We start from the raw sequence: 25030 nt of genomic DNA on the forward strand, positions 1-25030 counted from the left end.
GCGGTTATCCAATAAAGAAACCCACTTGTCATATAAGTATTACATTGGAGGATGTAACTGACTCTAACTCAATTATGGTAAAAAAATAGAAACAAAATATCCAAATAGATGGAAGCATAATCCATTTATGTTGCAAATATACTACTACTACTTGCAAAAAAGTACTTTAAAAAATATGTATGGGAAACAAAATAAATCCACTTGGTTTTTAGACTTAGTTTTACGCAAAACCATTGTTCCCTTTGGTTTGAAGAAAGGGATTATTCCGAAGATCTTCGAGAAGATGAGAGAATATATAATTGTATTGAAAATTATGTACAACATATAAAAAGTTCCATAAATTCTAGTTATGGAGGAATTACACGTATAGAGATTCTGAAACAAACCGAATTGATTTCAGTAAATATATATATTGCATTTGTCGACTTGTTTATCAAAAAAAAGGGCCAAGAAAAAAAGAAAAAAAAAGATGACGAACAAGAAATTAAGCAATTAAGAAAGGAAGTACAAAATATGCTTGTACAAAGTATGTCTGATTCTATAAATAGAAAACTTGTCATTTCTATAGAAAAAGTGGAGAAACCTTATAGAGAACCCAAAATTCTTGCGGAATATATTGCTCTACAACTAAAGGAGAGAGTTGAAATAAGAAAAATAATGAAAAAAGCTATTGAACTGGCTGAAAAGGCAGATGTAGAAGGTATTAAAATACAAATTAAAGGGCGTCTTAATGGAATTGAGAGAGCCCGAAAAGAATCGGCTATGCAAGGTAGAGTGCCCCTACAGACCCTTCGAGCTAAAATTGATTATTGTTATTATGCGGTTCAAACCGTCTATGGAGTATTGGGGATCAAAATTTGGATCTTTGTTTAAGATGAGCAATATCTTTCTCTAATCTAACCAATTAGAAATCTTAAATTCTATAACCAAATAAAAAAAATGAAACATCTTGGAGCAGTGCTATGCTTAGTGTGCGACTCGTTGAGATCAAGCTTTTGCTTCTTTTCTAAAATGATAGAAAACCCCAAATAAAAACAAATTGGTCTCTGGTATATTTGTTTTATATTAATTGCTAAGATCCAATAAGCTAGTTATTTCAATATAAATAGTTCTATCAAATAAACGAAAGACTTTTTCCCACAAAGAGACAAACCTATATCTCTCGTAAAGATAAAAAGAGTCTTTGCTAATGCAAGAAAAGAAAAAGGGAAGGAAGGAGAAAAAGAAAAAATGAAATCTTCTTCCTTACAGTATTGTATGGTTCATAAATCACCCCCAAAGAGTAGTGTGATAAAGCATAAGAATTATCCTGATTATTTATATTCAGTTTATGAGCGAGAAAAAAAGAGCTTCGGATCAATGGAAACTAAGAAAATTGATTCCTGTAATAAATATAAATAAGAGCTCCATTGCAGAGGGTATGCCTAAGCAGCCATTTGAAAGCTATGGAAACGATGGAGCCTGTGATTGCGTAAGATCATCATATAGAAATCTGAATCATTCATTGGATAGGATGGTGAAATAAACCAATAAAGAATAAATTTCTTTGGAGTCCATAAGTCGACCCCAAATATCTTAGAGTTAATATTCGCCTGTAAGATACTTATTGGGCAGTACCGATATATAATAAAAGAGGTATTTGTATTATCATATTATATATATATAATATATATGTGTAATGAGTCAATACAGATTTATTCCTAGGACCTCAACATTTAGAATCCAAATTTGCCATAGATTCTTCACAAGGAGCCGTATGAGAAGAAACTTTCATATCCGGTTCTGAAATAGAGATGGGATTCAAATAGTATTATACAACCATCAACTAGAACCCAAAAAGAACAAAATTTCATCACCAACATAGGGGAAGAATTAAGGGAATATCTTCTCGGGGTAATCGCATTTGTTTTGGTAGATTTTCTCTTCAGGCATTGGAACCTGTTTGGATCACATCTGGGCAGATAGAAGCAGGATGACGAGCAATTACTCGCTATGCCCGTCGCGGCGTAAAAATATGGATACGTATATTTCCCGACAAACCTATTAGAATGAGACCTACAGAAATACATATGGGTTCGGGGAAAGCCAAGGGATCTCCAGAATATTGGGTATCTATGGTCAAACCAGGTCAAATACTTTATGAAATAAGTGGAGTATCAGAGACTATAGCTAGAGCAGCTTTTCAAATCGTTGCATATAAAATGCCTATACATACTAAATTTATTAGTAGTTTGCGTAAATAATGTTGAACCAAAGAGATATTTCTGGCAGAAAAAGATTATTGAATTGATAAGAAATACTTTTTTTCTGGTGAGTTAACAATTCTTTTGGAGGAAATATGATTCAGTCCCAAACTTACTTGAATGTAGCAGACAACAGTGGAGCCGGAAAATTAATGTGTATTCGAGTGCTAGGAGCAGGTAATCGTAACACCACTAATATCGGCGATATTATCATCGCTATAATTAAAGAAGCAGTACCTAATATGCCTCTGGAAGAATCAGAGGTAGTTAGAGCCATAGTTATATGTACGTGTAAAGAACTTAAACGTAGTGATGGAATGATAATACGATCTGATGACAATGCAGCAGTTGTCATTGATCAGAAAGGAAATCCAAGAGGAACTCGAGTTTTTGGTTCAGTTACTGAGGAATTAAGAGAATTGAATTTCACCAAAATAATCTCATTGGCTCCTGAAGTATTATAAATACTGATAAATTATGTAGAAGTAATGTCAGGCATATTCCTTAAAAAAAGATAAACATGCCTTTGTATTGAGCTTGTAAATTCTTAAGAATTAGTTTGCCATGGGTAATGATACTATTGCTAATCTAATGACTTATATAAGAAATGCTGATATGGTAAAAAAAAAATAGTTCGAGTAGCAGCTACTATTATTACCGAGAACATCACAAGGATTCTTCTACGAGAAGGTTTTATAGAGGATGTTAGGAAACATCGAGAAGGTAAAAAATCTTTTTTTGTTTTAACTTCAAAATCTAGGGGAAGGATGCAAAAGAGATATATAACCGCTTCAAAGCGTATTAGCAAACCTAGTCTGAGAATCTATTCTAATTATCGAGAGATCCCTAAAGTTTTAGGTGGAATGGGGATTGCAATCCTTTCTACTTCGCAAGGAATAATGACTGATCGAGAAGCTCGACAAAAAAAAATAGGAGGGGAATTATTATGTATTTTATGGTAACTCCAAAACAAAAAGTAAATGCCTGAATTGCATTTTTGCTTCCAATAATTGGAATGCTATCAATAATATTGACAAAAGATATTATTGATGATAGGAGTCAATAATGACTCATTATTGTGTGTTCAGTGTCAGAAATTTGGTTGACAAAAAAGGAATTCATTATAATTCAATGAATATTATTGAGTAGTAATAGCTTACAAAAAAAAGCTATTCATGTTTATTTTTCAATTAAAATTCTATTAAAATGTCTTTTTTCTTTTTTTTATAATTAAATGATTCCTCTCTTTTAGAAATCAATTTCATAGTTAATAACTATGAATGTCATAGTTAATAACTATTCCTCCTTTTTTAATCACTGTAAAAAAACTAGGAGTCTAGTTAAAATGAGTACCAAAAAGAATTTTGTCACTGTTGAGGGTGTAGTTACGATAGCATATCCTAATGGTATGTTCTTAGTCCATCTAGATAACGATATAGATGTTTTAACGGTTGTATCAGGTAAAATTAGATATTGAACAATACGAGTAGTACCGGGAGATAGAGTGACAGTTGAATTACCTCTTTATGATTTAAGAAAAGGACGTATAATATATAGACATCCCATCAAACGAAATGATGATGATGACTTTATATCCGCTACTGATCAATATTGAGGCCCATTAACTCTATAAACAAAAAAGAAAAAGATTTTAGCATTAAATAAAGGACCACAAATATGAAAATCCGTGCTTTTGTTCGCAAAATTTGTGAAAAGTGCCGCCTAATTCGTAGACGGAAACACCTTCTTGTAATTTGTTACAATCCGAGGCATAAACAAAAACAGGGCTAATTCCTATTATATATCATGATATGAATTCTAAAAGGAATTTTGGCATCCAATTTAGAATTATTATAATATAAGAAATATATATATATATATATATATATATATATATATATATATATTTCTTATATTATATTACTTTTTTTTTACTTCAAAATATCAAAATTTATCAAAAATTATAAGAAGATTTGCGTTGTGTCAAAAAATACAAAAAAATTTGTGTCAAAAACTAGAAGAAAATATGTGCCACGTAGAGCTACAAGAAGATTTTTGCCACGTAAAACTAAACATCGAATACTGAAAGGAGTTATTTATGTTCAAGCAAGTTTTTGCAATACCATTGTTACTGTTACAGATACATGGGGGCAAGCGGTTTCTTGGTCTTCTGTCGGTGCTTGTGGATTCAAAGGTACAAAAAGACGTTCACCATTTGCTGCTCAGACTGCAGCAGCAAATGTTGTTGATACCTTAGTAAATCAAGGTCTTCTGAAAGAAGCAGAAGTTATGATAAGTGGCCCTGGTTCGGGGAGAGATACAGCATTATGAGCCATTGCTCAAAGTGGTATACAATTAAGTTATGTACGTGATGTAACTCCTATGCCACATAACAGATGTAGACCTCCCAAAAGAAGACGTGTATAAGAATTGAATAAATTGAAAGTGAAAGAAAGGATTAAATTATTTATTTGAAATAATATTATGAATCAGAATGAAATAGCAGTCTCAATGAAGATACCAGAATTGAAGTGCGTTGAATCCAGAACAAAGAATAAGCGTTTTCATTATAGTCGTTTCACTCTATCTTCTCTTCGCAAAGGTCAAGCTAATACAATAGGCAGCGCAATAAGAAGAGTTTTACCTGGAGAAGTAGAAGGAACATGTATCACACGTGCTAAATTTCACAATATATCAAACGAATATTCCGTAATAATAGGTATTGAAGAATCAATACATGAAATTTTGATGAATCTGAAAGAAATTGTACTTCGAAGTGATGCGTACAGAATTCGAGAAGGATCTATCCATGTTGTCGGACCAAAAAAAGTAACCGCTCAAGATATCATGTTACCACCTTCTGTGAGAACAATCGATACTACACAACATATAGCTAACATAAACAAATCAATTACCTTAGATATATCATTACAAATTGAAAAAGGTCGTGGATATATTATTCAAAATCCAAATAATTACAATCCTAAGGATGAAATTTTTGCTATAGATGTTGCCTTTGTCTTTCCTATAGATGCTGCCTTTGCCCCTGTTCAAAATGTAAATTACAGTACACACTCCTATTGGAGCGAAAATGAGACACAAGAAATTCTATTTCTTGAAATATGGACGAATGGAGGATTAGCTCCTAAAGAAGCACTTTACGAAGCTTCTTGGAATTTGATTGACTTTTTCCTTCCCTTTCTAAATGCAAAGGAAGAGAACAGCGATGGAACAAACAGTCTAAGCGACGATATTACTCCTTCCTTACCTATTTTGCATATATCGACTAATATGAAGAGAATAGCTTTTGATCAAATGTATATTGACCAATTAAACTTCTCTACTAGGATATATAATTGCCTCAAAAAGGCAAATATAAATACAGTATCAGACCTTTTGAATTACAATCGAGAAGATTTAATGAAAATAAAACATCTTGGGGAACAATCTATCAAAGAAATCTTGGAATTTATACGAAATATTCAAATTGATTCACCGGGGAATCCGGTTTAGATTTCTAAGAGTTCTATTCAATCTCCCCATTCATTCCCTTCTTCTAAGTTCTTCTGGAATAAATCTTTGACCATTATGTAACAATATTAGAAAATATTTGATAAAAAAATATATCTAGGGAGAGACCCTTTATCTTAAAGCAACAACTCCCTAGATATATAAACAAAAGATTTCCCTCCTCTCCTATATTAAGATATTCTAAATTAGATCAAATTGGAAAAGACCTAGAGTTAAAGATTCATCGATAGGTAACGTTGCCCCAATACCTAACCAAAGAGCTACTGCGGTACTGAATAAGAATACTGTTGTAGCAACTGGATGACGAAATGGATTTTGAAATTGATTCACATTCTCCAAGAAAGGGATTGCCAATAGTCTTGTAGGTACTGAAGCCATTAAAAGGACACCTAATAATTTATTAGGTACTGTACGAAGTATTTGAAATACAGGGAAAAAATACCATTCGAGTAATATTTCCAAAGGAGTTGCAAATGGATTTGTCGGTTCACCAATCATTGATGGTTCTAGAACTGCTAAACCTATGGTACATGCAATAGTACCAAAAATAACTACTGGAAAAATATATAAGAGATCATTAGGCCAAGCGGGCTCACCATAATAATTATGTCCCATGCCTTTAGCTAATTTAGCCCTTAATACAGGATCATTTAATTCAGGTTTCTTTGTTATTGGGATAAGTAGATTTTTATGAATGAATCTATCCCCCGAAAGAACCGGACATGTCAATTTTGATCATCCGGCTCGAGCACTAGTTGAGATAAAAATGATGAACGACATATCGTTAGAATAAGTATAACTAAGAACTAAGAAGATTTGTAGTTAATTCATCATTTTCTTTTTTCGTATGCTCAGTATCCAAGTAAGCTCACAATCAATATGCCTTTTGGATCATCTTATTCCTTGTAATCTGTGTTTATCTCAACCCTCACAATTTTTTGCATACAAGGTATTGACTTGTTACTGATCTGGCCTTTTTCCTTCTTTAGACCCCTTCTTTTACTCCTATAGTTTACCCTATTGAAATGCAAGGGAAATGCATGCATTTTCATACTATGAAAAGGAAAGGATAATTTAAGTAATAAATTTTACTTAGTAATGCTATTACTATTACCTGGATCTCATGGAGCCTAATTCGGATTCGATCATAGAAATAACTCTCTTGGAAGACAACAAAGTGTTTGCCTTTTACCCAAGTTCTAAACTTCCTATTTTTGGAAAGAAAATTGGGGCAGAGACACATTTCGATCTGAATCTTTATATGGCAGATCCTAAAATTGATCTGCACGGCCTAACCACTAGTTCTAGCCAAGTCCCGAACAAATTCAAGAACATATTCCAAAAAATTTTGTGCTCCATTCGGAATGATTTGTGGGTCTCGAACACCGGATTATTCATCCAAGGGAACAACACATTGGAGAAAAGAATCCTGATAAAAAGAAATAAAAAGACTGGCACAAACATTAGAGTCATCGCGTGAGGTTTCAAAACGAAGCTATAGATAGGGCACAGATAAATGGATGAAAAAATTATAACTTGCCCAAGAAACGAACCGCTAAGAATCAATTTTCCCGTAGGAATGCTTTTATCACCATTTGTATCTAAGATCTTATCCTTAATCAACAAGGATCTGAGATAATACATCTGAGTTGGACCGATTGGCAATGTTGATAAAAACCCATAATACACCCCGAAAAGCACAATTGGAATGCTCCTTTGTATCCAAGGCAACAGAAAAGCTACCATTTTTTAAATCCTCATTATTTTAATATTAGAATTATTACTTTGATCTGGTATCGAAAGTATACAAAAAAGATGCTGAGGTCCACGATAACGAAACATAAAATACTCCTTATTTTAAATAAATAAACAAATTGGAAAGAGGAATAAAATATTTTTAGAGTTCAAAAACTCTATTTAAAGAAATACAGCTTTTTTCCATTTATATTGACTATTCTTAAATAGTAACAATATCCCTATTGGAAAGCTTATATTTCTCAAGCTATTATATTAAATAAGTCCTCCCTATGATTTAGGGATGAATAGTTCTAACAAGAACGAGGTCTACTCGACATGGGTGTCGAACGTAAAGTATTTGACATGTTTCTTCTTGATTTAAATAAAGCATACTTTCGGTGATATAATTTAATTCGACCCAGCTTGCTTCCTCCTCTTAAGTCCCTTGATATGGCACTTTCGGCACATTTTTTAAACCCATGTTACTTGTTTCTTTTTTTTTATCTTTTTTAGGCACATATTATCTTAGTTTATTTTTTATTATCGTGCAACAATTTTTTTTATCTTTTTTAGGCACATATATTATATTAGTTTATTTTTTATTATCGTGCAACAATTTTTTTTATCTTTTTTAGGCACATATAAAATATTAGTTTATTTTTTATTATTGTGTGACAATTCATTTCATCTATATATTATATTAGTTTTTTTTTTATTATCGTGCAACAATTTTTTTTATCTATATATTATATTAGTTTATTTTTTATTATCGTGCAACAATTTTTTTTATCTTTTTTAGGCACATATTATCTTAGTTTATTTTTTATTATCATGCAACAATTTTTTTTATCTATATATTATATTAGTTTATTTTTTATTATTGTGCAACAATTTTTTTTATCTTTTTTAGGCACATATTATCTTAGTTTATTTTTTATTATCGTACAACAATTTTTAGCTGAAGATGTAAACTCGGGTTCATAGCGAGACAGAAGTTTCTGCTGCCTCAAAAAACTTTTAGGAGATATTCTTATTAAAGGTAAATAAAAATCTGCTGCTAAACTTTTAGCCAAGTACGATCGTCTAGTTTCCTAAGGCCCTATCAGCAAAATTCGATTCGAAAGGGATGGTACCGGGTAGAGTGGGTAAAATCTCACTTGGTCAAATAAAGATGAGTGAATTGGCATCGAAGTAATCTTCTGATAAAAAGCAGCGAAGATCGGCATTTCTGCTAAAAACAATGAATTTAATTCGTAGTTCATTAGGCCTATTCTATGAGTTAGGCCTAGCTGAATAAATTCAGCTAAATATCGAAAGTAAAGAAGTCCCGGTTGTTCTCTTTTTTCAAAATATTCATGAAAGAAACCAATAGGGGGAGTTAACTTCGATTCAAAGTAAGAGATTTGTTCTTGTACTAAAAACAATCTATTTTCTCTCAAAAGGAAATCATCCACTTCAAATTCGTACAAAATTGTTTTTACAATTGAATGAAATTGACTAGAGTCTTTTAAATGCCATTTAATATTTTTGACATACCAAATTTTCAATAGTAGCAATAATCCTATATCATCAGGATCCGATTCCATCTCGATATAGTCCAGAAATGTAAGCCAAGAACCATACCAATTTAAATTAGAAAAATTTCTAAGCATTCTAAAAGATCTAATCATTTCTCCTACTCCGTTAAAGTAGGAGTAATTATACTGCAAAACTTTGATGAGATAGAAGTTCCTATAAAACTGAACCAACAATAAGGGAATTATGCAAGAAATATAAAAGAAAAATCCAATGAAGATACAAAGAAAAATATCATATTCCCGAACATTGAGTATATATTTCCATGTATCAAATGATATTGATGTATCCTTTCCCTCTACTACTGTTTTATTTATTGATTTCAATAAATTGGAAACATCCAAATGGGATAACAAAAGATTCAATTTTGGGAGAATTTTCTCTCTAAATTCCCACTTTAAAAGTCTCCAAAATTGATGATAAAGTGCCCACAAAATATCCAAATTGTGATCCGAATTTTGCCTAATATTGTGTAGGATTGATACCAACTGATCACTACTATTTATTGGTATTTCCGGAAAAGTAGCTAAAAACATATTTTTAGTATATTTCCAACCTATGGAAGTAAAAAGCCATAACCATGCCCTATATGTTTGAAACAAACCCCATTTCTCAAAAAGAATATTTATTTGAAGGGTCTTAAAAGAAACTAAGAACTTTAGTTCTGAAAAGAAAAACTTTTATTTTTTCTTTATTGAAAAAGTCACCTATGGTTTTGTCTTCCATTATGTGGTTCAAACTTTCTGTTGAACTATATTTTTGTTTTTCTGCAAATATGGGTTCAATCAAGATTTGCTTTTCTGGAGTACCAAAAGTGAGCATAATATATCCACAACCTTTTTCAATTTGTAATGATATATCTAAGGTAATTGATTTGTTTATGTTAGCTATATGTTGTGTAGTATCGATTATTCTCACAGAAGGTGGTAACATGATATCTTGAGCGGTTACTTTTTTTGGTCCGACAACATGGATAGATCCTTCTCGAATTCCGTACGCATCACTTTGAAGTACAATTTCTTTCAGATTCATCAAAATTTCATGTATTGATTCTTCAATACCTATTATTACGGAATATCCGTTTGATATATTGTGAAATTTAGCACGTGTGATACATGTTCCTTCTACTTCTCCAAGTAAAACTCTTCTTATTGCGCTGCCTATTGTATTAGCTTGACCTTTGCGAAGCAGAGATAGAGTGAAACGACTATAATGAAAATGCTTATTCTCTGTTCTGGATTCAACGCACTTCAATTCTGGTATCTTCATTGAGACTGTTATTTCATTCTGATTCATAATATTATTTCAAATAAATAATTTAATCCTTTCTTTCACTTTCAATTTATTCAATTCTTATACACATCTTCTTTTGGGAGGTCTACATCCATTATGTGGCATAGGAGTTACACCACGTACATAACTTAATTGTATACCACTTTGAGCAATGGCTCATAATGTTGTATCTCTCCCCGGACCAGGGCCACTTATCATAACTTCTGCTTCTTTCAGAAGACCTTGATTTACTAAGGTATCAACAACATTTGCTGCTGCAGTCTGAGCAGCAAATGGTGAACGTCTTTTTGTACCTTTGAATCCACAAGCACCGACAGAAGACCAAGAAACCGCTTGCCCCCGTGTATCTGTAATAGTAACAATGGTATTGCAAAAACTTGCTCGAACATAAATAACTCCTTTCAGTATTCGATGTTTAGTTTTACATGGCAAAAATCTTCTTGTAGCTCTACGTGGCACATATTTTCTTCTAGTTTTTGACACAAATTTTTTTGTATTTTTTGACACAATGCAAATCTTCTTATAATTTTTGATAAATTTTGATATTTTGAAGTAAAAAAAAAGTAATATAATATAAGAAATATATATATATATTTCCTATATTATAATAATTCTAAATTGGATGCCAAAATTCCTTTTAGAATTCATATCGTGATATATAATAGGAATTAGCCCTGTTTTTGTTTATGCCTCGGATTGTAACAAATTACAAGAAGGTGTTTCCGTCTACGAATTAGGCGGCACTTTTCACAAATTTTGTGAACAGAAGCACGGATTTTCATATTTGTGGTCCTTTATTTAATGCTAAACCATGGGTATTTGAACCTGATCATCCTAGAAAACATAGATTAATTGATGGAAGAACAAGAAAGGTATTTGAACAACCTGTTACAATAGGAATAGCTTATATATCGAAATTGTGCCATCAAGTTGATGACAAAATTCATGCACGTTCCAGTGGACCTTATACACTGGTTACACAACAACCTCTCAAAGGAAAATCCCACCAAGGAGGGCAACGAGTAGGAGAAATGGAAGTTTGGGCTTTACAAGGTTTTGGTGTTGCTTATATCTTACACGAGATGCTTACTTTAAAATCTGACCATATGGATACTCGTGAAAAAATATTTGGTGCCATTTTCAACGGAGAACCAATGCCTAAACCTAGCACTCCTACAGAATCTTTCTGATTGCTCAGTAGAGAACTACGATCTTTAGCTCTAGAATTGAATCATACTATTCTATCTGAGATAGACTTTCAGATAGATAAGAAGGAAGTTTGATCAAAATGAATCAAAATTTATTTTTTATGAGTGACCAAGATAAACACGAACAACTTCGAATTGGATTAGTTTCTCCCGAGAAGATTCTCACTTGGTCTTAAAGAATATTACCTAATGGAGAAAGAGTCGGACAAGTTACTACAGAACGCACTTTAGATTATAGAACTTATGAACCAATAAGAGATGGATTATTTTGTGAAAGAATATTTGGAGCTAAGAAAAGGGGAGTTTGTGCTTGTGTAAAACCTCGAATGATGGAAAATGACAAGGAAAACTACAACTCCAATTTTTGTACTCAATGTGGAGTTGAACTTGCTATTGATCCTTGAATTCGAAGATATCGAATGGGATACATTAAACTGGCATGTCCAGTTGTTCATATTTGGTATTTCAAATGACGCCCTAGTTATATCGCGGATCTATTAGATAAAACTCGTAAAGAATTAGAAGACCCAATATACTGTGATGTGTGACTTGATCACAAGCTCCGATTATACAGATCCGTAGGAACTATCATCCTATTCAATCTAATTGGGATGTCCTTAGCTCTGACACGCCCCTCGGGAAGAGTAGTATGAAGCTCAGAATTAAAACCATCTTAAAAAGATGTTGATAAAGAGGAATCAATCTAGGGTTAATATCTTGTATATTATTAAATTGCTAATTGGACTTCGTAAAAATACTTCTTTTATTATAAATAAAAAATGGAATGAAAAAATCTGTTTCATTTTTATTATCCTTTATTTATATCTAGACCAAAAAGAAGATATGGTTATAGGAGTCTATTCATCGCACATATGCTTCAAATAGTATTGTAACCATCAAAGTAAAACAGAAACCTACAGGATCGATTATAACCAGATACAGACAAGTAAATCCCTTATGAATTTCAAATGAATTGAAGGTCTTTCACAAAGAAATGTATCGTTCAAAAGGGAGGAGACTGCTCACTAATTCCATATTTATGTCATAATACGAATCATAAACCAATAATCAAATTCACTTGGAACTTGAGCAAAGAGTAACTATTTAGTTTGAATAAAGAGCAAAAAACATTTTTTTTGCATAATGATACATAATCACTTTCCATTTCGGTATAGTTACTTGAGTCGGATGAGAGGAAACTTTCATGTCCGATTCCGAGGGGGGGGAATAGATTAGAAAAACCTATCCAAATGTTTGTATTACTAGGCCCACAACTAAAAAGCCAACTTTATTGCGATTTCAGGGTTTACGTCCATCTAAGTATGAATCCTGGGCAGAAAAGATTGCTTATTATCTCTCTTGGGATTTTGGGCTAGTTCAAGAGCGAGAAATTGCCACTGGAGGAAAAGCTATCAGAGAACAATTAGCTGGTCTAGATCTGCAAATGATTATAGATCATTCATATATAGAATGGAAGGAAATAGATGAGGTAATATCTATATTATTTTCGGAGCCAAAGAATCAATTTAGTAATAGAAAAATATATGCTCAATTTAAGGAGCAAAAACTTCAAAAACTTCAAAGAAGAAAGGATCTTTTGGTTAGACGGATGAGATTTGCTAAATATTTTCTTCGAACAAATGTAGAACCACAATGGATGGTTCTATGCCTATTACCAGTTCTTCCTCCCGACCTGAGGCCAATGTTTCAATTAAATGAAGGTGGAGTGATTACTTCAGATCTTAATGAACTTTATCAAATGGTTATCCATCGAAATAATAATGTTTTACAATTCATAGAAACCACTAGTGCATTTCTAATACCGGATTTATTGCCTGACCAAAAGAAATTAGTCCAACAAGTCGTAGATGCACTTCTTGATAACAGTATAGGCACACAACAGGTGAGAGATAGTCACGATAGACCTTATAAATCGTTCTCAGATTTCATCCAAGGTAAAGAAGGAAGATTCCATGAAAATTTACTTGGAAAATGGGTCGATTATTCAGGTCGTTCTGTTATTGTGGTAGGTCCCCTTCTCTCATTGTATCAATGTGGATTGCCCCGAGAAATCGCAATAGAGCTTTTTCAAGCATTTTTAATTTGTGATCTGGTTGAACGACGAATTGCTCCCAATCTAAGAGCTGCTAAATTTTTAATTCAAGATAGGGGACCTATTATATGGAACATACTTAAACAGATTATGCAAAAACATCCCATATTGTTAAATCGAGCACCCACCTTACACAGATTAGGAATACAAGCGTTTATACCTATTTTAATAAACAAACGTGCCATTCGGTTACACCCATTGGTTTGTGCAGGATTTAATGCGGACTTTGATGGAGATCAGATGGTTGTCCACGTACCTTTATCTATGGAAGCTCAAGTAGAAGCTCGTTTACCTATGTTTTCTCATCTCAATCTTAGCTCTCCAACCATAGGAGATCCTATTTGTGTACCGACTCAAGATATGCTTCTAGGACTTTATAGATCAACTCTTCAAAAAAACCAGGGTATTTATGAAAATAGGTACCATCCAAATAGCTCAAAAAAGAAGATCATCTTGCCTTCATTTTATAGCTATGATGATGCGCTTAAAGCTTATGAACAAAAACAAATTGATTTAGACAGTCCTTTATGGCCCCGATGGGGGAGAGAGATAGATACCTCTATTATTAATTTAGTAAACCGAGAACTTCCTATCGAAGTTCAATATGAATGTTTAGGTACCTTCTATGAAATCTATGATCATTTTCGAATAAGAAAAGGTAGAGTGGGGGAAATACTTAATAAATACATAAAAACAACCGTTGGTCACATTCATTTTAATCGAGAAATAGAAGAAGCTATAAAAGGCTTGTGGACTTATGATATCCGACAAGAAATGTTACTATTCAGAATTTAATGTTATTAATCTTATGCTTATCTCATTGATGCAGAGATAAAGATCAAGGGAGCCTCCCAGCTTAAACCCATTGCTTAATTCTACTCCCCAAAATAAAATGGGGATATCTTATTCTTATGACACAAAATCCCGTCAAATTTGTCCATCCCTTTCCCTTTGAAGTGCCCTTTTTTAATAAAGGGATGGATAAATTTGTTATGAAGCACCTTATTAGAAGATTCGTAAATCAATTTGGAATGACATATACATCACATATATTAGATCAACTGAAGATTTTAGGTTTTGGTACTGGATTCAACCGTTGGGTAAAACAAAGCAAAATGAATTCGAGAACGAGTAAAAAAAGTCTATTTATCAATAAAGTCGAAGATTTTTTTTTTGAGCATCAATATCAAGTCTTGATTTTATCTCTTAAACAAAAAACAAAAAATAAAAAAGAAGCTAGTAAAAATAAAAAAGAAACTAGTAAAAATAAAAAAGAAACTAGTAAAAATAAAAAAGAAGCTAGTAAAAAAAAAAAAGAAACTAGTAAAAATAAAAAAGAAAAAATCAAAACGAGCAAAGCAAATTGTTAGATTTCATTTTAAAAATGAAATGAATACTTGTACCAAGTACGCTACGGCAAGCAATCTAACCCATTCCATTGGAATGTAGATATTACACATAGTAAAAAAAGAAAAGCAAAAATGACGAAAAAAAATTGGAACATCAATTTGAAAGAGATGGTAAAAGTAGGAGTTCATTTTGGTCATGAGACCAAAAAATGGAATCCTAAAATGGCACCCTACATTTTTAAAGAACGTAAAGATAATCATATTATAAATTTAACTTACACCGCTCGTTTTTTATCAGAAGCCTGTGATTTTGTGTTTGATGGAGCAAAAAGACGAAAACAATTTATGATAGTTGGTACAAAACATCAAACAGCTAATGCTGCTAAATTAGCTGCTTTAGCAACTCGATGTCATTATGTAAATAAAAAATGGCTCGCGGGTATGTTAACTAATTGGTTTACTACAGAAGCAAGACTTGAAAAATTCAAAAATTTAATGAAAAAAAAAAATACGGGAGGATTTGATGGATTTACAAAAAAAGAAGTAGCAATACTCAAGAGAGAATTGAACAAATTGCAGGAAGATCTAGGGGGTATTAGATACATGACAAAATTGCCCGATATTGTAATAATTCTCGATCAAAAAGGAGAATATACTGCTATTCGGGAATGTAGAACTTTGGGTATTCCAACAATTTACTTAGTTGATACAGACTGTGACCCAGATCTCGTGGATATCCCAATCCCAGCCAATGATGATGGTAGAGGACCAATCCGCCTGATCCTAAATAAATTAATTTTAGCAATTCACACGGGTAGAGAATTGTACTATAAAAAGTGAATTAAAAATAAAAAAAGAGAAGCTATAACTAGGTTGGCTACTATTCCCAAATCTTATAGAATAGATTAAGATAATCTATTTTGATAGAAATAAAGAAATCTTCTTAATCAATCAAATAATCATTCCATTATTTTATTTCGTAGCCTGACTGATGATAGTGTAAATAATTGAGGAATCGATCATTGAACCAAAATCATTTCTTTTTGAAGTTCATCTTTCTATATAAAGGGTAATATGGATATTTTACAATTTCCTATTAACATGCTGAATTATTTCTACGAGATATCCGTTGTGGAAGTAGGTCAGCATTTTTATTGGCAAATAGGGGGGTTTCAAGTTCATGCACAGGTACTTATAACTTCCTGGATTGTAATTGTTGTCTTGTTAGGTTCAGCTACTCTAGCTGTTCGAGACCCACAAATCATTCCGAACGGAGCACAAAATTTTTTGGAATATGTTCTCGAATTTGTTCGAGACTTGGCTAGAACTCAGATTGGTGAAGAAGAATATGGTCTCTAGGTTACTTTTTTAGGGACTATGTTTCTATTTATCTTTGTTTCTACACAATCAGTGAAAACTGTGTACCCCAGTTCATATATTAGCCATTGGGGCCCAACAGCGGGGAGGAAAAGGAAAAAAGTATGAAGTTACTGTCCTATATACCAAAAATAAAGCAAAGGTAGATGGTGAGAAACACCAAGATATAAAAAAGATTTGTGAAAAAAAAAAAAAGAAAGAAACTGATATCTAGACCAGAGATATTTCCATAGAAATGGACTTGACATTGGTAGGGATGATCAAGTGGTACTTCTCCAGAACCCCGATCTAGAATATCTTTCTATCTACTTAAAAAAAATGGCTATCCAGAACGAAGTAATCCTTTCCACAGTTTTCTTTCTCCCACAAAAAAATACTGAAGGTTGAGATAGGTTAAAAAGCTCCTATTATTTGTAGCAGATGGAATCTCATTGGTTCGATTTATGAATATTCTGGTGCTTTTTTATTTTGTTCTTTATTTCTTAATGACCATTAAGAAGTCGTATGAAGTGAAAGTTTCACGTACGGTTTTGGAATAGAGATGAAAACAGTGATGTTTCTGTCGACTATAATTATCCAATAGTTCAAGTACAATTGATATAGTTGAAGCACAATGCAGATATGGTTTTTTACGATGGAATTTGTGGCGCCAACCTATAGGGTTTCTATCTTTTTTCATCTCATCTTTGGCAGAATGTGAGAGATTGCCCTTTGATTTACCGGGAGCGGAAGAAGAATTGGTAGCAGGTTATCAAATTGAATATTCGGGTATCAAATTTGGTTTATTTTACATTACTTCTTACCTAAATCTATTAGCTTCTTCATTCTTTGTAACAGTTCTTTACTTGGGCGGATGGAACTTATCAATTCCATTCATACCCATTTTGGAACATTTTGAATGGGATTCTATTTCTGGAATTAACGGGGTCGTTAATATAACAATCGGGATCCTAATTATATTAGCTAAAGCCTATCTGTTCTTATATATTTCTATTACGGCAAAATGGACCTCGCCTAGGATAAGAATGGACCAATTATTGGATCTTGGGTGGAAATTTCTTTTACCTATTGCTTTGGGTAATCTGTTACTAACAGCTTCTTTCCAACTTATTTTATTGTGACTAACTCTCTTTTCTTCTTCGTGAAGAGGGTTGCAATATATCCAAATTTGATAGATCAAATCTATGAAGAGAAAGAAATTTCTATGAAATGATTATTCAAGGAGATTTTACACATGTTCTCCATGGTAACTGGGTTTATGAATTATAGTGAACAAGCAATACAGGCTGCGAGATACATCGGTCAAGGTTTTATGGTTACCTTATATCACATGAATCATTTACCTATTACTATTCAATATCCCTAAGAAAAATTGATTCCATTAGAACGATTTCATGGGAGGATCCACTTTGAATTTGATAAATGTATTGCTTGTGAAGTATGCGTCCGTGTATGCCTGATCAATCTACCTGTTGTGGATTGGAAAGTTGGAATAGATATTGGGAAAAAACGATTGGAAAATTATAGTATTGATTTTGGAATTTGTATCTTTTGTGGAAATTGTGTGGAATATGGCCCTACAAATTGTCTGGCGATGACTGAAGAATATGATCTTTCGACCTATGATCATCATGAATTAAATTATGATCATATTGCTTTAGGACATTTACCAATATCAGTTGTTGAAGATTTAACAATTCAAACAATTCCGAGCTGAACATATTAACTTAGTATGTCTGAAGAAACTACGGACAAATTTTATGTTTTAATCACTTCTACAATTATTCAGATTGAGCTTCGATCAAAGAGTATCTGATAAATAAAATAAAAAAATTTGACAAATCGGGAATTAATAATATTCCATTAATAATGTCACATGTGTGATTGATCAGAATCTATTATTGATCTATAGATTAATTAATCAATGCCCATATCAAATGAAATTATAAATCCAGTATAGCATATAGGTAAATGGGGTAACTTTTTATTTAGTGAATGGGAGGAAATAATATTCAAACTTATTGTACACATAATGAATCGACCTGAATCGATATATGATCTTCTTTTGGCTCCTCTAACGCTAAGTCTTATATTCGGAGGTATAGGAGTAGTATTACTTACTAATATAATTTATTTCGCTCTTTCATTGGGGCTAGTTCTTATTTGTATATCCTTTTTCTATATTATATTGAACGTAGATTTCGTAGTTGTTGCACAAATCCTGATCTACATAGGAGTTGTTAATATTTTGATTCTATTTGTCATTATGTTGATGAATAATCCAAAATATCCTAATTATGCCCCTCCCTGGACCGTCGGAGATAGCATTAGTTCAATAGTTTGTACGAGTCTTTTTTGTTCATTAATTACTATTATCTTGAACATATCATGGTTCGGAATATCTTTGACTCAAAAATCAGATCAAATGTTAGAACGAGATTTAACAAACAATATTCAATGTATTGGGGCTCATTTATCCATTGATTTTTTCCTTCCATTCGAACTTATTTCTATAATTCTTCTAGTCGCTCTTATAGGAGCCATTACTATAGCTCATCGAGAAGAAACAGTTTGAAAATGAAAGCTCTCCTACACATTAGTAGCAGAAATACGTTGTTTTATCTTCATAGATTGTGAAAGAATCATTTTCTTCTTTTGATAATGGAAAATTAGAAACTTATTATAACTTTTGTTTGTATCTAAAGAGGTTAAGGTATGAGGAGTTTCTTTATTATGCTCGAACATGCGCTTATTTTCGGTGCTTATTTATTCTCTATCGGTATTTATGGACTAGTAACAAGTCAAAACATGGTTAAAGCACTTATGTGTCTTGAGCTAATACTCAATGCGGTTAATTTAAACCTAGTAACATTCTCAAATTTTTTTGATAGTAGGCAAGTAAAGGGGGATATCTTCTCGATCTTTGTTATAGCTATTGCTGCTGCTGAAGCAACTATTGGATTAGCTATTGTTCTGGCAATATATCATAACAGAAAATCAACTCGTATCGATCAATTTAATTTATCAAAATGGTAATAGAGATCTCCTTCCATATGAGGAATTTATATACCTATTTCGATTCAAATAGATACTAGACTTGTCTCTCTAAAAATAGATCTAGATCTTTGTTTTATCTTTATTTATTATAAGTATTACGATCAATCAAGAGCATAATTCATATTGAACTCATTATCCAAATTATCTGTCTAACACGATTAGACCAGATTCGGTCAAATCTGTCTGTTTTATAAAACAAACAGCTAGAATCTGAATCTATTCATTATATCACCGATAATACAATTATTGATTTGCTTGATATTCATTCATAATATATTGTCATTTACCATATATTAAAAAATATTATTCAATTAAAAACTTTTTATATAATAATGGAGTACTTAGATTCAATGGCACATTCAGTCAAAATTTATGATACATGCATTGGTTGTACCCAGTGTGTACGAGCGTGTCCCACAAATGTATTAGAAATGATACCTTGGGAAGGATGCAAAGCTAAGCAAATTGCTTCTACTCCAAGAACAGAAGACTGCATAGGTTGTAAGAGGTGTGAATCGGCTTGTCCAACGGATTTCTTAAGTGTACGTGTTTATTTATGGCATGAAACAACGCACAGTATGGGTCTAGCTTACTGATCCATGAAAAAAGAAAGATAGTTAGATTCATCCCATACATATTTTTCATTCTCCTTTTCCTCTTTCACTGATCAAAACCCATACTTGACCCAAAATTGAAAGCATGGGTTTTGATATCGAAAGTCTCTTTTCTCTTCATTATGAGTAATTTACCTTGGTTAACAATAATTGTTATTTTGCCCATATCTGCAGGGTTATTAATCCCATTATTTCCCCATAAAGGAAATAAAATGATTCGATGGTATACTCTAGGTATTTTCTTATTAGATCTTCTTTTAATGACCTATATATTCTATTTTCATTATCATTTTGATAATTCATTAATCCAATTGGAGGAGGATTATAACTGGATAAATCTTATCCATTTTCATTGGAAACTGGGAATTGATGGATTTTCCATTGGACTTATTTTATTAACGGGATTTGTAACTACTTTAGCTACTTTAGCTGCTTGGCCAGTTACTCAGAATCCTTGATTATTGCATTTCTTGATGTTGGCAATGTACAATGGCCAATTGGGGTTATTTGCTTCTCGAGATATTCTACTTTTCTTTCTCATGTGGGAGTTGGAACTAATTCTTGTTTACCTACTTTTATCCATGTGGGGGGGAAAAAGACATCTATATTCGGCCACAAAATTTCTTTTGTATACTGCCGGTGGTTCCATTTTTATCTTAATGGGAGCTTTAAGTATGGGTCTCTACAGATCTCATGGACCAACCTTTGATTTTGAATTATTAGCTAAAAAAGATTATCCCATCACACTTGAAATACTATTATATTTAGGGTTTTTTATCGCTTATGCAATAAAATTGCCAATCTTCCCTTTACATACCTGGTTACCAGATACTCATGGGGAAGCACATTATAGTACATGTATGCTTTTGGCCGGAGTTCTAACTTATAGCTCCCTTCTTCGTGGACGAAGTCGATTTACGAATTATCTATCATCTATACAATATCTTTCCTATAGAAAGATGTTTATCAATATCCTTTCATTTTGTTTACTAAATGCTTATTTCCATCTCATGCATGTTAGTTATAGCATGAACATGATATTATTTAGATATTATTCAGATATTGAATAATATCTAGCTCATATTATATCCTTTTGATCCACCTTCACTAAACTATATAACGATATGCAATTATAATATTGTATTGTGAAATATTTGATCCATGAAATAGAATTAGCTTGTTGGATGCCTTGATGGTGAAATGGTAGACACGCGACATTCAAAACGTCGTGCTAAACAGCATGGAGGTTCGAGTCCTCTTCAAGGAAGACATACTAAAATGTCTATTGAATGAGCAATTCAATTGATATTATAATTATAATATCAACAAATCGTAATATCGACAAATCGAATTGAAATAATATCAATTTTATTTTCTTTTTTGATACGGGCTAAAATACTCAAAATTATTGTTTTCAAAGTCTTGCAAAATCGGGACCGATCGAATTTGAACAAATAATAGGAATCTATAGAATCAAATGAAAGATTATTTCTTCGGAATAAAAAAGAAAGAGTAAACATAGTAGAGAATATTTCATCAAGTTCAAGCGAACTGACTTGGTTCATATTTATTACTATGCTTACTCTTACATCATCGTAATATCAATTTATATTGAAATGAAAGATCTAGGCTTTTTTATTCTTATTCAATCCTTCCGCTAATAAGCAATCAATGGCATTCAGAGAAAGCCATTTTGTTTTTAACAATGTATCGATCATTTGTTTAAATAACATTCTATTAGACAAGAATAAATTTGATAAATATTCATGACTTTCGGATAGAGTTTTATAAATAAGAGATTCATTAGATAATAAATCTCTATTTTCCCTTTCTCCCTTGAGCAAACGTTGCTTAAACTTATCATCCCGTGTTTTTTCACGGAACCAACGTTCACTTATCACCGATTGGGAATATGGTAATACATGTCTCAATAGGATACCAATTTCTTGAAAGCGTTTGAAACTTTCAAAATTTTCTTTTTCTTCCATTTTAATGTTAAGAGGTAAATCGTCATCATTAGTCTGAATTTTCATTCCTAGGGCTATTTTTCTCACCTTTTTACGCTTTAGAATAGCCTTTAACATTTTTTTAATACTGAATTTTAGGTCCCTTGTTGAAGAATAAGTAAGATAAATACTCTTCACGAGTTCTTTAGGAACAAAAAGTTCTCTTCATTCAAAAGCAGGGTGCTTATTTAGAAAGCGAATACTCACGGGATCCCAAAGAAATCGACGAGCTAGATAGATTACTGGTGTATTTAAAGGTTTATACTCCATTGTATACTCTTCTATGTCAAATTGATATATTCCCATCCTTTGAAACTTATTGTATAAGAATTTTGCTTCCCAGAAAGCAGCTATCTTTCTTTCTAGAATATCATCCTTCGCAGCATAAAGAGGTCAGAAGTCAGGACCAAACATCAGAAATTTCTTCCAATACAAACTAGAAAGACGGGTCGGTCTTTCTTGAAACCTTCCAAACAAATGAAGATAATCCAATAAAGGATTGTCTATTGTTATATCTTTGATATGCTCGAATCGATTGCTGCGAATAAAACTAAAATGCCAGGTCCTAGAATCACAAACTATAGGAGTTTCCTCTTCTTCTCCATAGGAATTTCTTAATTCTTTAGATAAAATGATTTTATCTAGTATAGAAGATAATCCTTTTTGCATCGTATCTCTTTTGAACTGAGGAGTAATTGTGATGTAATCAGAATTACCCCGATATATTGCCAACGATGGAAACTCTTCCAGAAGACCCTATAAAAGACTCGAAGCTAGAATGAAATCATTCTCAATGAAATGATCAAAAGGACTCCAATTCTCAGAATTTGATTCCGATAGAAACCAACAATCTTGAGCTACTGATCCAGCCAAGCAACCCAAAATATGATAGAATATGGTAAACTCTTTCGCAGCTGTTCCGGCAATTGAAGGTTCTAAATACCATTGATGCAAATAGTTTGCCCTTCGACCTTGGAAATCTAGAGTAAGCCTTAGGGAATTTTTTAAATACGTTAATTTATTTTATATAATAGCTTTCCCTATCTTATAGGGAAGTCCTTTAAAAAATTCACTAAATTTCAGATTATAATTGCAAGGACCCCAATTTGATCTATACAAAATAATGTAGTAGTAAAAAACATAGAGATTCATAAAGTATTTAGAAATGTTACTATGAGTAAGATTCAAGACGTAATAATGTTCAATAGAATAGATATTGTGAATAATCTCTAGTGAAGAGCAGGGAGGAAGAAAAGCTAACTTGCTTTTCCGGCATTCTGTTGATATTTATTACATTCAGAAGATAATTTTTGGAAAATAAAAAAAGGGAATAGAAACAACTTCGGATTATCATGCATTTACTTATATTGTATTAGTTCAGTTTAACTGAATAAAATCTGTGCCAATAAGGAATCTTCAAAACCCGATTTATTGAAAGGGATGATGGATGAAAAATTGTTCATAAATATACAAAACAGTGTATACCCTTTGATTCTATCAGATAGGGTGCTCGGAAAAGGTTGGAATAGTTAAATAGGAGGATTACTATGACTATAGCCCTTGGAAAGTCTTCCAAAGAGGAACAAACTTTATTTGATATTATGGATGACTGGCTATGCAGAGACCGTTTTGTTTTTGTGGGTTGGTCCGGTCTATTGCTTTTTCCTTGTGCTTATTTTGCACTAGGCAGATGGTTCACGAGTACAACTTTTGTGACTTTGTGGTATACTCATGGATTGGCCAGTTCCTATTTGGAAGGTTGTAATTTTTTAACTGCTACAGTTTCTACGCCTACTAATAGTTTAGCACATTCTTTGCTGCTATTATGGGGTCCTGAAGCACAAGGAGATTTTACTCGTTGGTGTCAATTAGGTGGTCTATGGGCTTTTGTTGCTCTTCATGGTGCTTTTGGTCTAATAGGCTTCATGCTATGCCAATTTGAACTTGCTCGATCTGTACAATTACGACCTTATAATGCAATTGCGTTCTCTACTCCGATTGCTATTTTTGTTTCCATATTCTTGATCTATCCATTAGGCCAGTTTGGTTGGTTTTTTGCGCCTAGTTTCGGCGTAGTAGCTATTTTCCGATTTATCCTCTTTTTTCAAGGTTTTCATAATTGGACCTTGAATCCATTTCATATGATGGGAGTTGTCGGAGTATTGGGTGTTGCTCTTCTATGTGCTATTCACGGTGCTACCGTGGAAAATAATTTATTTGAAGACGGTGATGGTGCAAATACATTCTGTGCTTTTAACCCAACTCAAGCCGAAGAGACTTATTCTATGGTCACTGTGAACCGTTTCTGGTCTAAAATTTTTGGGGTTGCTTTTTCCAATAAATGTTGGTAACATTTCTTCATGTTATTTGTGTCGATGATCGGTTTATGGATGAGTGCCATTGGAGTAGTTGGCCTAGCTCTAAACTTATGTGCTTATGATTTTGTTTCTCAGGAGATTCGTGCAGCGGAAGATCCTGAATTTGAAACTTTTTATACAAAAAATATTATTTTGAACGAAGGTATTCGTGCTTGGATGGCGGCTCAGGATCAGCCTCATGAAAACCTTATATTCCCTGAGGAGGTTCTACCCCATGGAAACGCTCTTTAATGGAACTCTAACTTTAGCTAGTCGTGACCAAGAAACCACTGGTTTCGCTTGGTGGGCTGGTAATGCCCAACTTATTAATTTGTCAGGCAAATTACTTGGGGCTCATGTGGCTCATGTCGGATTAATTATTTTCCTCCTGGAATATAAAATGGACTAACTCCTTTTTGAGATCTTTGTGGCAGCTTTCTCTTCCTCACATCCTGTGGGGACTATGGAAAGAAAGAAATAATCGAATCTTCAAGGATGTCTCCCTCAATCAGGATACTATGTTCCAGAAAATTCAATGGGCGATTCAGGAAAATATAGGGATCATTGAGG

At 32.7% G+C, this 25030-nt stretch overlaps 4 protein-coding genes and 4 pseudogenes across 4 annotated transcripts; 7 read left to right on the forward strand and 1 right to left on the reverse strand.

Annotated features, from left to right (window-relative positions):
• Positions 1-2338: 2338 nt before the first annotated feature.
• LOC131072414 (large ribosomal subunit protein uL14c-like) lies at positions 2339-2735 on the forward strand. Its single transcript, XM_058008555.2, has one exon. The coding sequence runs from the start codon at positions 2339-2341 to the stop codon at positions 2705-2707; it is 369 nt and encodes a 122-aa protein (XP_057864538.2). The 3' UTR covers positions 2708-2735.
• An 853-nt stretch (positions 2736-3588) lies between these two features.
• On the forward strand, positions 3589-4574 carry LOC131035789 (small ribosomal subunit protein uS11c-like). The gene is made up of 2 exons (XM_059210324.1): positions 3589-3703; positions 4384-4574. Exons 1-2 carry the CDS (start codon positions 3589-3591, stop codon positions 4572-4574), a joined length of 306 nt encoding a protein of 101 aa, XP_059066307.1.
• LOC131072418 (DNA-directed RNA polymerase subunit alpha-like) lies at positions 4429-5909 on the forward strand. Its single transcript, XM_059209981.1, has one exon. The coding sequence runs from the start codon at positions 4728-4730 to the stop codon at positions 5754-5756; it is 1029 nt and encodes a 342-aa protein (XP_059065964.1). The 5' UTR covers positions 4429-4727; the 3' UTR covers positions 5757-5909.
• Positions 5910-5954: 45 nt separating this feature from the next.
• On the reverse strand, positions 5955-6498 carry LOC131072419 (cytochrome b6-f complex subunit 4-like; annotated as a pseudogene).
• A 5190-nt stretch (positions 6499-11688) lies between these two features.
• LOC131857631 (DNA-directed RNA polymerase subunit beta'-like) lies at positions 11689-14495 on the forward strand (annotated as a pseudogene).
• Positions 14496-15086: 591 nt separating this feature from the next.
• LOC131059395 (small ribosomal subunit protein uS2c) lies at positions 15087-15889 on the forward strand. The gene has a single exon (XM_057992603.2). It carries the CDS (start codon positions 15182-15184, stop codon positions 15887-15889), a length of 708 nt encoding a protein of 235 aa, XP_057848586.2. The 5' UTR covers positions 15087-15181.
• A 4330-nt stretch (positions 15890-20219) lies between these two features.
• On the forward strand, positions 20220-21169 carry LOC131072444 (NAD(P)H-quinone oxidoreductase chain 4, chloroplastic-like; annotated as a pseudogene).
• A 2426-nt stretch (positions 21170-23595) lies between these two features.
• LOC131072443 (photosystem II D2 protein-like) lies at positions 23596-24712 on the forward strand (annotated as a pseudogene).
• The last annotated feature ends 318 nt before the right edge of the window (positions 24713-25030 follow it).

The sequence above is a fragment of the Cryptomeria japonica genome, chromosome 8, assembly GCF_030272615.1.
Source record: "Cryptomeria japonica chromosome 8, Sugi_1.0, whole genome shotgun sequence".
Taxonomy (NCBI): Eukaryota; Viridiplantae; Streptophyta; class Pinopsida; order Cupressales; family Cupressaceae; genus Cryptomeria; species Cryptomeria japonica.